The sequence below is a fragment of the Galeopterus variegatus genome, unplaced genomic scaffold (assembly GCF_000696425.1).
Source record: "Galeopterus variegatus unplaced genomic scaffold, G_variegatus-3.0.2 Scaffold2555, whole genome shotgun sequence".
In the NCBI taxonomy this organism is placed as follows: domain Eukaryota; kingdom Metazoa; phylum Chordata; class Mammalia; order Dermoptera; family Cynocephalidae; genus Galeopterus; species Galeopterus variegatus.
In genome coordinates, this window is record NW_007728666.1 from 137,392 (window position 1) to 149,733 (window position 12,342).

At 47.9% G+C, this 12,342-nt stretch overlaps 1 protein-coding gene across 2 annotated transcripts in view; it reads right to left on the minus strand.

Annotated features, from left to right (window-relative positions):
- Window positions 1-10,585, minus strand: part of MPL (MPL proto-oncogene, thrombopoietin receptor) — a 14,854-nt gene extending 4,269 nt beyond the window's left edge. The window contains exons 1-10 of one of the 2 annotated variants that reach the window (XM_008582276.1): window positions 10,507-10,585; window positions 10,226-10,337; window positions 9,737-9,915; window positions 8,945-9,243; window positions 8,376-8,538; window positions 7,912-8,038; window positions 2,892-3,073; window positions 2,597-2,739; window positions 622-781; window positions 307-403 (exon numbers count right to left, since the gene is read on the minus strand). In XM_008582276.1, the coding sequence (XP_008580498.1) occupies window positions 307-403; window positions 622-781; window positions 2,597-2,739; window positions 2,892-3,073; window positions 7,912-8,038; window positions 8,376-8,538; window positions 8,945-9,243; window positions 9,737-9,915; window positions 10,226-10,337; window positions 10,507-10,585 (1,541 nt within the window). Of the gene's footprint in view, window positions 1-306; window positions 404-621; window positions 782-2,596; window positions 2,740-2,891; window positions 3,074-7,911; window positions 8,039-8,375; window positions 8,539-8,944; window positions 9,244-9,736; window positions 9,916-10,225; window positions 10,359-10,506 lie in introns of both variants that reach the window. The other variant, XM_008582275.1, reaches the window with a different exon arrangement.
- Between the last annotated feature and the right edge of the window lie 1,757 nt (window positions 10,586-12,342).

Here is a 12,342-nt window from a genome sequence, read left to right on the forward strand (position 1 = left end):
GTGGGGGTGGGGGTGGGGAGGGAGGCGCCTAAGTCTTCTGGCTTGGGTGAAGGGTGGACAGTAGCCTTGTTACTGAGATGACTAGCCAGGAGATGGGGCTGTTTGAGGTGTCCAGTATAGTGGGCATGCTAGAGTGTAAAGAGCCCGTGCCATTCCCAGAGACGTGCCGGAAGCGGCTGAAGCCACAGGTGCGGACGTGCGGTGGTCCGGAGAGCGGGTGTGATAGAGTGAGCCTAGGATGCTGGTTTAGACGCCTCCGGCCCTGCCCGGCCCACGGCCCCGGCTCCCGCCTGGAGGGGGCGGTACCTGTAGTGCGCAGGAAACTGCCACCTCAGCAGCAGCAGGCCCAGGAGGGCGCTGAGGCCCAGCACCAAGAGCAGAGCGGTCACCAAGGAGATCCAGGCTAGGGGACAAAAACGGTCAGACCTCGGCTGACCTTGACCAGAGCCTTGCCCCCACATCCAACACCCCTACCCACCCTGCCCTGGCTCCGCCCCTTGCCGCCCCTGGGCACTGCACACAACAGCTCGCCGCGGACGGGTGTGCTCAGAGCCCCGCCCCTCGCCCGGCACCCCGCCCCTCGCGCAGCCGCAGTGCCGCTCTGCCCCAGCCGGCCCTCACCGGTCTCGGAGGCGGTCTCCACCTTCGCTGGGTCGGACCAGGCGCTCCAGGGGCCTTGCAAGGTGGGGCCATTGAGCCTGGCGCGCAGCTGTAAACGGTAGCGAGACCGCGGGCGCAGCTCCAGGGTCCCTCCCAGGGCCCCGAGCGGCGGCTCCAGCACCTGCGCAGAGAAGAAGCGTGCGGTGGCTGGGTGTCGGGGCCTCGAGAGCCCGGCATCTGCTTGGCCGAAGTCTTAGCGCTTAGGATTCCCGGGCGATCGGGAATCCCCACCAAGAGCCTCACCGTCAGAAACAAGCAGGATAGAGCTCCCTGACGGGGCCTCGCACGGCCGCACAGACCGCAGCTTCACAGAGAGCCACGCATCCTGACGCGTCCCTTCGGCAGAGAGCCCGGTACACGTGCCCACAGTCGGCGACACGCGGAGGCCCTGCCTGGCGCTCTCACTACCGCTCCAGGTCGGGCGATGGAGACCCCGAGACACTCTCAAATACGCAGAGCCACACGGACCAGGCCACGAGTAATACGCATGCCACAGAGGGTGTCAGACTTGTGCTAGGTGCATCGTGCATACAAGCAGGGAGACTGAGCGAACATTTATGAACTGCTTGTGATGTGCCAAACATTGGGCTAGCGCTGGGGAAAAAGATAAACAAAACACGGTCTCTCGAGTGTCTAACGAAGGAGGCATCCAAACAAGTAAATACAGTAATTACAACAATTAATTAGTGCAAGACACCATAGAAGCACAAAGAAGCATTTAATGCTGCTTAAACTCCTTGGCTGGGGGGCTGCGTGGTCAAACATGAGGCTAAGGCAGTCCTAGAGGCATTTGAGGACTATTAGTGCCTTTTTGTACTCAACTTACTTGTTGATATCTAGGGGAAGGGATAAGGGGAAAGGCAGAGGAGTTGGGGATGATTCCAGGCTTGGGTACTGGGTAAGTGGTGGTGCCTTTGTCAGAGAGAGGGAACAGAGGAGAAGTAAGTTTGAGGAAGAGATATGGTGTGGTTCCTTTCATAAAGTTCAACAAACCGTGTGTGTGTGTGTGTGTGTGTGTGTGTGTGTGTGTGACTGTAGGGTGCAAAGGGAGTTTCTTGAGTGCTGGAAATAATTTATATCTTGATCATAGTAATGTTTACATAGGTGTATACACATGTACAAATTAATTGTGTATTAAGATTTGTACACTATTATATGTAAGTTATATCTCAATAAAAATAGAATAAATTTGGGGAGGAAGAAGAGTTCAGTTTTGCATACATTGAGTGTGAAATGTCTGGGGGTGAGAGGGTTTTGTTAGAGCTGTCTGGTAAGAAGTTGTATATACATGTGGTAAATAAGAATAAAAGTAGGCAAAGAAACTAATAGTTAACTAATGTAAATTGGGAATCTTTTATAGGCCAGGCAGTATGGCATTTATATTTAGTTTTTACTATAACTCTGTAAGGTAGATAGCTTTATCCCCATTTCACCAATGAGGAAACAGAGACTTCAGAAGTTTAGGTAATTTGCCTGTGGCTTGTAAGTTCCTTTCCATATGGGGGTTGGAATGGTAAAATTGAGATCATAAATATAAAGAATAGTCATTAAAACCATGGAGTTGAAGAACTCACCTAGGGAGAACAAATATATTTATTTAAAGAAAAGAGCCTAGGATGGAACTCTAGAAAGCACAACATATTATAGAAAGGTGGAAGAGGAAAAGCCAGGAAAGGAGAGTGAGATAGTCCAATGAGGTAGGAAGAAAATCAGGGGAGACATATCCCAAAGGCACAGGGAAGAAAAACTTTTAAGTGGGAGTAGGCAGCATAGTCAGATGCCCAAGAGAGATTACAGTACCAATTGAATCAGATAAACAGAGATACACAAGCCCAAACATAGATACATGGACACCTTCGCTCCTAATAATAGACATGGTAAACCTCAGGAATACCTTGTGTGGTGAGGTCTGTGGGCATTTGTCACTTGACCATACCTTCCAGTCCTGATGACCTTCTCCTGTGTAACGGAGCTGATAGCAGGTCTCTTGGGTGGCCCAGGATGATGGGTGCTGCCATTCCAATTCCAGCTGCCCACTGGAGATCTCCCTCCAGTTCAAGTTTGGGGTAGGGATGAGCACTACAGGGATGTCAGCAAGGACTGGCTTGAGCCCTTCTGTGCATGAGGCATCATGCCACCAGGGCCATGGGTCAGAAGTTGGGGATCCTGGGCATAGGGTCAGATTGGGAGGGGGTGGGAACTGGGGGAGGAATGGAGAAGAAAGTTCTTACCAGCCTGGTGGATCCAGAAAGGGGAGCCCAAGTAGCTGTGAACAACACCTTGGGCTGAGGTCACCTCCACAAGGATGTGAATAACACTGTCATTTTGTGACTTGAACTGGCAGCGAGAGAACTGGAGGGTCTGTAATCCTGGATTTGGTTTCTTCTCTTCACACTTCTCCCAGATGGGGTCCCTAAGAACCAGTCCCATAGAGCCATTGAATCAAGCCTGTCCCAGAGACTAATCCCAATACTCCCCATCCCACAGGAACTATGGTTTGCATGGATTATAATCTAACTCCTCCCCTGGATGGGCCTCCAGGGCTTTCCCTCTGGCTTCATGCCTTGATGTTTTGTTCTCTGAAGTCTGCATTGGTGTCCCACCTCTTCCCCTCAAGAAAAGAGCTGGCATGATATGTGAAAATAGCACAGGCTGTAGAGCTTGGGTCTTGATTTACTGGTGTATAATTTTGGGCCAATTACTTGATTTCTCTCTGCTCTAGTTTCTTTCCATTTGTAAAATAGGTTAATGATACCTACCTCACAGGATTGTTTCAAAGCTTAAAGAGGCTTCATCTTTCTGGAGGAAAAAAATCCTTATGTTTTTAATTTGTTCTCATACAGCAGCCTTCTTACTCACCCCTACATGATATTTTGCTATTAGATTATTACAGCCTAACTGGCATTTCTGCCTCCATTTTCACCACTGCCTTCAATTTGTTCTCCATATAGCTACCAAAATTTGCTTCCAAAAACGTTAATCTGATGATGTCCAGAATATATCACCAATCTATTTATTTTGATCTTTACCACTGTCACATTAGATGAAACCACCATTATCTCTTGCCTGGATTAAGACAAATTTTTAACTGGTGATCCTGCTTCTGCTCTAATTTATAATTTCACAGAGAAATATATCTTTTAAAAATGTAAATCAGGGGCCGGCCCGGTGGCGCACTGCTACAGTGCGCCGCTTGAGAGCGCGGCGGCACTCCCGCCGAGGGTTCGGATCCCACATACAGACCGGTTCCCGCTGAGCGAGGTGTAGGCACAACACCAGGGTTGCGATCCCGTTGCTGGTCCTGGTCCGGTACGGGCGCGACACTGAGGGTTGCGATCCGTTGCCGGACACAAAAAAAGACAAAAAGGAAAAAAAAAAAAATGTAAATCATATCATGTCTCTCTTCTGCTTAAATCCCATCAATGGTTCCTCATCCCACTTTGGAATAAAATCCAAACTTTATGCCAGGGCCTATAGGACTTTGTATGATTTGGTTCCTCTTTACCTTGTCATTCCCATCTCCTGTGATTCTGAAGGCAGCTTATCACCTTTCATCCACAGGGGCCTTCTTTCTGTCTCACAAATATGCCAATGCACTGTCTTTGCGCTTCACCTTTGCCTTGGATTGCTGACTCTAAGTCTTTATGTGACTCATTCCTTCTTGCCTCTTAGATCTCACTCACCTATCACCTCTCTGATGCGGCTTTTTCTGACCACTCAGTCTAAATTAGCACCTCTGCCCCTTAGTCTCTATCATGTAACTTTGTTCTTTTATTACTTTACTTGTCTCCCCTTTCCCCTGCCCCCAACTAAAATGTATGCCCCCCCAATGCTAGAACCTTTTCTGTTTTATTTGTCATTCTTTCCTCAGTGCCTGGAACATAGTTACCCTCAATAATTTTTTTTTTAATTTATTTTTTGAATTGAAACGTAATTGTTTTTTATTTATTTTTATTTATTTTTATTTTTTTAAAGATGACCAGTAAGGGGATCTTAACCCTTGACTTGGTGTTGTCAGCACCACACTCACCCAGTGAGCGAACCGGCCATCCTTATATGGGATCCGAACCCATGGCCTTGGTGTTATCAGCACCGCACTCTACCAAGTGAGCCACGGGCTGGCCCCGAAATGTAATTGTTATACATATTTATGGGGTAGAGGGTTGACTATCAGTATTTGTGTACAGTATGTGATGATGAAATCAATATCATTAGCATGTTCATCATTACAAATTATAATTATTCTTTGTGTCCCTTACCCAATCACTCCCTCACCTGCTTCCCCTCCATACCCTCAATAATTGTTTATTGAACAAGTGGATCTTGTCTCCCTCCTGATTATAACCCCTACGTGGCTTGCCATCACTAAAATTATTTATCATGTTATGTTTACCCATTTATTCAACAAATAATTGATACTATGTGCAAGCCATTGTGCTAGGCCCTATGAGTACATAGAAGAATAATCTTCAAGGAGCTCTCATTTCAGTGGAAGAGACAGAAGAACTTGGTATTTTTCTGTGAAGTGCATAGGCTGGCTTGGGAGCATCAAGGAGGAACATCTAACCCAGACTGGGAGTGTCAGGGAACACTTCCTGGATAAGGCAGTGTTTAGACTGAGTCTTGGACTATAAATAGGATAGGCAAAGGGAACAAACTGGCGTCCTGGGCACATGCTTGTGCACAGATAAGAGAGTGTGGTGCTTTGGGGAAAATTCTAAGTGGTGCAGAATGGTTTTGGCATAGAGGGCCTGGTGGTAAATGGTAAATGTGAGATTGCAGATGATATCATGTACGGTCTTGTGCCCTTTCTAAAGAGCTTAAACTTCTAGTAATTGTGGAGGCATTTAAGGATTTTAAAGAGGGAAGTGTCATAATTAGCTTTGTATTTTAGGAAGTTCACTCAAACTGCAGTTTATAGAAAGGATTTGTGAGGGGAAACTAGAAGCAGAGAAATCCACTAGGATGCTATTGTGGTTTTTCATGTGCAAAGTGGTGAGGGTCTGAAAATAGGGTAGTGGCAGTGGGGATAGAGGGAAAGAGATGATTCGAGATATTGAGGAGGTGGAAATGATAAGGCTGTTTCTAACGGGAGTGGAGGGTATAGGAATGGGAGAAGTCCAGGGTGATTTCTATTTTTTAGGCCTGGAAAACTGAGCTGATGATTAGATGGAGGACAATAAGAGGAAGAGCACGGTTGGGTAGAGGAAATGGTGACTTCACTTTTGCCACCCTTTAATTCATTCATTCTATACTATGGCTATCTGTGCAGTTGTTTAAAAGAATGAGCTACATCTTTTGTGATGATCTCTAAGATATATTTTTAGGTAAAAAGGAGAATTACAAATTATGTATAATGTGATCCAATCTATATTAGAAAATTAAGTATTGTACACTGACATATGTAAATACATAGAACAACTGGAAGAATACATTAAAACTGTTAATAGTTTTTTTTCTATTATTCATTCATTCAGAAATTTTTTACTGAGCACCTACTATGTTCCAGGCACTGTGATAGGTGAGAATATATTGGTGAGTAAAAACAGACATTGACTTTGCCCTCATGGATCATGTATTGTCAAGATCAGCCTTTTTCTTTTTCTTCCTTTTTGTCTTTTTTACTGACCGGTAACGGGATCGCAACCCTTGGTGTCGTGCCCGTACTGGGTACCGGCAATGGTATCACAACCCTCGGTGTTGCGCCTGCACTGCGCTCAGCCAGTGAGCGGGAACCAGTCTCCACATGGGATCCGAACCCTCGGTGGGAGCGCCGCTGCGCTCCCAAGCGGCGCACTCTCCAGTGCGCCACCAGGCCGGCCCATCTTTTTTTTTTTTTTTAAAGATGACCAGTAAGGGGATCTTAACCCTTGACTTGGTGTTGTCAGCACCACGCTCTTCCAAGTGAGCCACAGGCCGGCCCAAGATCAGCCTTTTTCAACTGGAGTTCTGAGAGAGAATTCTATTGACAACCAAGTAACCACATAAAGTGTAAATGTAAATGTAACTATGATAAGTACTTAAGAAGGAGAGGTACATGATATAATAAAAATGTATAATAGTGCTATTGGATCTAATAAGGAAGGTCAGGGGAGGGTTCCCTGAGGAACTGAAACTTGAGTTGAGTTCTGAAGGATAAGTAGAAGTTAAGTAAAGACAAGAGGGCTGGGAAAACAGTACGTGCAAAGACCTAGAGGGCCGGCCCGTGGCTCACTCGGGAGAGTGCGGTGCTGATAACACCAAGGCCCCGGGTTCGGATCCCACATAGGGATGGCCGGTTCGCTCACTGGCTGAGCGTGGTGCTGACAACACCAAGTCAAGGGTTAAGATCCCCTTACTGGTCATCTTTAAAAAAAAAAAAAAAAAAACAAAGACCTAGAGGCAGGAGGGAATATGGCAGATATAAGGAAACCAAAGAAAGCTGGTGCTGGAACAGAGAGCAAAGGGCGGTATCGCAAAAGGTGAAGCTGAATGCATAGGTAGGTGCTGAGTCTTCTAGAACTTTTTAAGTCCATGATAGAGTTCTTTTCTTTATCTAAGATCAGTGGGAAGCTATTGAAGATTTTTAAGCAGGGAGTGTTGTGTTCATTTCTGCACTCTTAAAAGATCAGCTCCTACATGAACGATAATTTGGATTCAGGAGGTGATCAATTACTAGGTCTTTTCAGTAGCCCACGTGAGCAATGATGATGGGTTGTGCAAGGTAAGGGCAGTGATAGACAAAGTGGACCGATTTTAGAGATAATTAATAGGTAAAATCAACAAAACTTGGTTATAGATTGGATGTAAAGAGGGTGAAGGATTGGTGAAGGGTCTGGTGGAATTCCTTGAAGGCCAGGCTAAGTTTTGCATGGATTTGATAAATAACAGGAAATTGCAGTTCCTCTCTGAGTAGGGGAAGGCTGTGCAAAGTTAAAGTTTCACAAACTTCATGCAAAGTTTGAGCATAACAAAGGTTACTCTCTCAGCAGCCTGGGGATAAACTGGAGGTGAATGAGACTATAGGCTGTTGCAGTGGTCCAGGTGACATGATGAAGGGCGAACTAAACCAAAGCATTTCTGGTGGGAATGGAGAGAGGTTGAGAAGATAAAACACCCATTGGAGGAGGAGAGGATAGATAATAGAGCATGGAGGCTGTTTGGTTTTGGGACAAGGGAGGAGAGTGAAGAGGACCAAGAACATCTCTTCCTTTTTGCAAGATTGTGCCTGTCTCGCATGACATAAAACTCAATCAGCATTTTGACTCTCACCTTTCTCTGGGGCAGCACCGTGCCCTGCTGTGGTAGAAGAAGCCTTGGGAGCTAGCATGGTCCTGTTTCTGCCACTGACAGGTAACATTCTTCAAGTCCAGGGTAAAGCATTGCAATCCAATTGCCACTGAGGTCAAAGAGGTAAGTCCCATCAGGGCCCATGTGCTCCTACTCTATAGGGTATCTAGATTATTTTCAAATGCATAACTTAGAACATTTACTCCTATTCTCTCTTCTGTCTGTGAATATAGTTCATCCTTCCCAATGTCAAGTTTAAGGTCATCAGGAAGGACCCTGCTTCTCTGAGAGCCTCCATATCCAGCCAAGCCTCCCTAGAGATTTTTTTTTTTTTTGTGGCTATCTGGTACAGGAATCTGAACCCATGACCTTAGTGTTATAAAGCTGTGCTCCCTAGAGATCTTTTTAAAAAATCTCTTCATCTCCCCATTTCTTTGTTGGCTTACCTGCATCCCTAGGCAGGTCTGTAGTCACAGGGAAGGACCAGGATCCCCAGGAGCCACGAAGGGAGACCCCATCAGGTTGGCTACGCAGCTGGAGCCAGTAGGAGTTGCCAGGCTGGAGCCCTGAGATGAGGCAGCTTCCACCCATCACTGTCAGAGATGGAGCCTTGGGAGACAAACCCCAGCCTCAGAATCTAGGCCTGCCTCTCAGCCAAGACAGCCTCCATCCCTTATTTTGAAGCTCCACAGCAACCCTGTGTAGAGGAGCTAAGCTCCTTACTGGATCAACAAGCACGCAGACTATGGGACAGGTTGGTGGGTTTCAGGTGGTATTCAGGGCTTTTTAGGGAAATGGCCATTAATTTGGAGGCCTGAAAGCCCTCAATTTTATCAGTGAGAATAACGCAAAGTAGGTGAACCCTAAATAGACATAGCTCCTAAGGGCTAATCAGAGCCTATGCTAACTCCCCAAGGATCAACCCAGTCTGGAATCTACAAAGCATGGCCTGTCCTTTCCTGGGGCAAAAATGGGGGTAGGGGATAGGAAGTGGAGCAGAAGAAGGCCAAAATACTTCTCTAGTTGGGAAGGTCTGCTTTGCTCCATCCTGTTGAGGCACTGTGTGCTGAATACATGGAGGCTGGTCCAGAGTAGGGGCTGAGTTTGGCCTCCGTAGAGCGGGGCAGCAGGTTTCTGTGGAGATCAGCTGCATGACTGTGGGACCAGTGGAGTTCTTGGGATCCTTGGGGCCATAGCGGAGCTCGTACCTCAGGAAATCATTGATTTCAGGAGCTGGGGCCTCCCAGCTGAACTGAAGTTCCCCTGGCTGGCTGCCACCTTTGGCCTTGATGATATTGGGAGGAGCTGGTAGTCCTGAGGGCAAGACAGGGCACGTTAGAACTCTCTGGGTGCATAGTCTGTGGTTCAACCCATGAATGGTAGAAAGTGGTGCTGGAGGCTGAATTGGGGACAGCCTATGGTTCAAAAAGATCACAGACCATCATTCTTCTGTAGGGCACACTGGGAAGGCCTCTTATCCTGTTTTCCTTTCCTCATAAGAACAGTGACCTCCTTACAGTATATGGTTTGTTAGACTCAGTGCTCCTCGAAAGCAGGGATCTCTTTTCGTGTCTGTATCCTCATCAGTGGGAGGACCAGGGCATCCCTGTTGTAAAATGATTTGTAGGATAAGTCTAGCTCTGGATGCCAAGGTTAGGAGAAATGATACTGGGGACTCGAGGTGCCTCTGGAGGTGTGATAAAGGGGGCATCTATGCTGTCCTGAAAAAGCACAAATGAGTCTGATTCTTGGAGCTGGACTGGGGGCAGCAAATAGAGGGGGAAGGTGACAGGAGGAAAGCCCTTACCCACACTGTCCACAAAGAGCACTCGCTGAGTCTGAGTCTGGTTCAGGAACACATTCTTCACCCAGAGGTGCAGTGGAAAGAAGAGGCGTACTTCATCCTGGGCTGGAAACTGGCACACATATCGGGTTCCGAAGGGGGGCATGCTCTGGGAGCTCAGGGGGCAGGCACGGGGCTTCTCCCTGTTGGCATAGGAGAGGTCCTACCTACACCATGCTCAGCCCTGAAGACCCAGGTCTGTTGCCCAGCTTGTTTCCATTACTGCCATTTTTCCTCTCCCTGCTTGGGATAGGTGGGATTAGGGTTACATAGGGGCTTGAACTGGGGCCCACATACATCCAAAGCACCTCTGTTTATAAAGTAGTGACTTAGAGCATGTATTTGGAGGAGTCCTCTAATAGAGCCAATGACAGGGAAGCTACTAGAGTGGGACTTACCTGAGCCAAGTACAGGGACAGATATATGGGGAGTAGGATACAGCCCAGCACCTACCCTGAGTAGGCGTAGAGCAGCTGGTAGGTGCCATTGGGCTCTGCCTCTTCCTCATCCCAGAAGCAAGTGAGGTCTTCAAATGTTCGGGAGAAACAGTTCAGGGTCTCTGAGTCTGAGGCCAGCAAGGAGACATCTGAGGAACAGCTGGTGCATTGGGCTCTGCGTCCTCCCATGCACGTTTATGGACAAGAGTAGGGGACCAACAGGAGCCTCCTACTACATCCCCTCCCAGGGCTCCCTCTTCCTGGGCATAGGTGATCTCCACCTTCTATACACCTCACCTTGGCTGGTGACTTGTGCCAGGGATTGGGGGGCCAGGAGGAAGCAGGAGGTAACCATGAAGAGGGCCCAGGAGGGCATCTTCTCCGGCACTGTGTGCCTGCCTTAGCCCATCCTCCCTTCAGGAAGCCGGGCCCCAATCCCCTCCCGGGCCAGCCCCTCAGGTTCCTGTCAGATACAGCCCCACGTCCTGTCCCTGTCCCTGCCCCTCTGGGGCCCATCCAGACCACACTGGGGCCAGGGGCCAGGGGAGGGGGAGTGGGCAGGAGGGTAGGAGGAATTTGAAAGAGAGGACATAGGCCTTTTGGTGGGAGGGAGATGGGGGTTATATATTTGACTGAGCACCAAAAGGAGAATAAGCCTCCGTGTGTGTCTATGTCAGCTGTTATAGAAGGGTACAATCTCATAAAGAATAGCGACCTCGGGCCGGCCCGGTGGCGCACTGCTACAGTGCGCCGCTTGGGAGTGCAGTGGCACTCCCGCCGAGGGTTCAGATCCCACATGCAGACCGGTTCCCGCTCACTGGCTGAGCGAGGTGTGGGAGCAATGCCGAGGGTTGCGATCCGTTGCCAGACACGAAAAAAGACAAAAAGGAAAAAAAAAAAAAAAAAGAATAGCGACCTGTACTGACCACTCACTACGCTGCCAAGTGTTAAGCACTTTATATCTATTGACTCAGACAATCCTCACAATAGTCTTATTTCCCTTATAGACATGACGAAACTGAGGTGCAGGGAAGTTAAAGATTTTCCCAAGGTCATATTACTTGTTAAGAGGTAAAGCTCAGGAGGCCAACCCTCAGAACCCACGCCCTTAATGACCATGCCATGCTCTTAGAAGGTGTGACCTGCCGAGGAACGTCTGCTTCACAATCATGGCAAAATGGTGGGGATTTCCACTTTCACAGGGTTCATGACTCTATGCATAAATAACATATTTTCCCTGACCAGACATGCCCCCTCCATTGTGGGTGGCCACCCTAGTCCCTTGCTAGTCAAAGTGTGGTCTGTAGACCAGCAGCAACAGCATTACCTGGGAGCCTGTTAGAAATGCAGAATCTTAGGCCTCACCCCAGACCTACTAAAACTGAATCTGCATTGTACCAAAATCCCCAGATGATTCAAATACACATCAAAGTTTGAGACGCGATGGTCTTCAGTACTTTTATTTGGTCTGCTCAGGATCAGGGGATGTTTAGTCTCGGCTCTTCAGCTCGTGCCCATCTTCTTCAAATGTGGGTGTGAATAGTGGGTGTGGTCCCTTCACTGAACTCCCAGGCCTCTCCTGGGAGTGCTGTAACCGTAGGTGATTTTGTGCTGATTCTTGTGGGAGCAGGGATGGAGGGAGGGGAAGAAGGGAGGAGAGAGGGTGCATAGCCACATGAACCCCCACATTTAGCCCCTCAGGCCTGCACTGGCTTCACAGACTAGGTGTCCTCAACATCACCTGTGTCTCTTCCTCCTTCTAAGTTAATTTTACTGACAGAGAATTGTGGAAGATGGATGGGGCAGGGTGGGGACAGATGAAAATACTTCAGCTCTCCTGTGAAGTCTTGGTTTCTCTGTCATCATTTCTGTGCAAGCAGTCCCTGAGCCAGGTTTGTCCTTACCTCTACCTAGCTCTCAGGTTACAGGGACAATGTAATGACTTTGGACGCCTCCCCAGTCCCCATTCAAGGGCTACCCAAACGTCTGCCAGATCAAGTGAGAGGGGAAACACTTTAATATTCATGTAATCCCATGGCTTTGGATGCTATGTGTATGCTGATGACTTTGAAGTTAATATCTCTAGCTGTTACTTCTCCCCTGGGCTCCAGATTTTTTTTTTTTTTTTTTTTT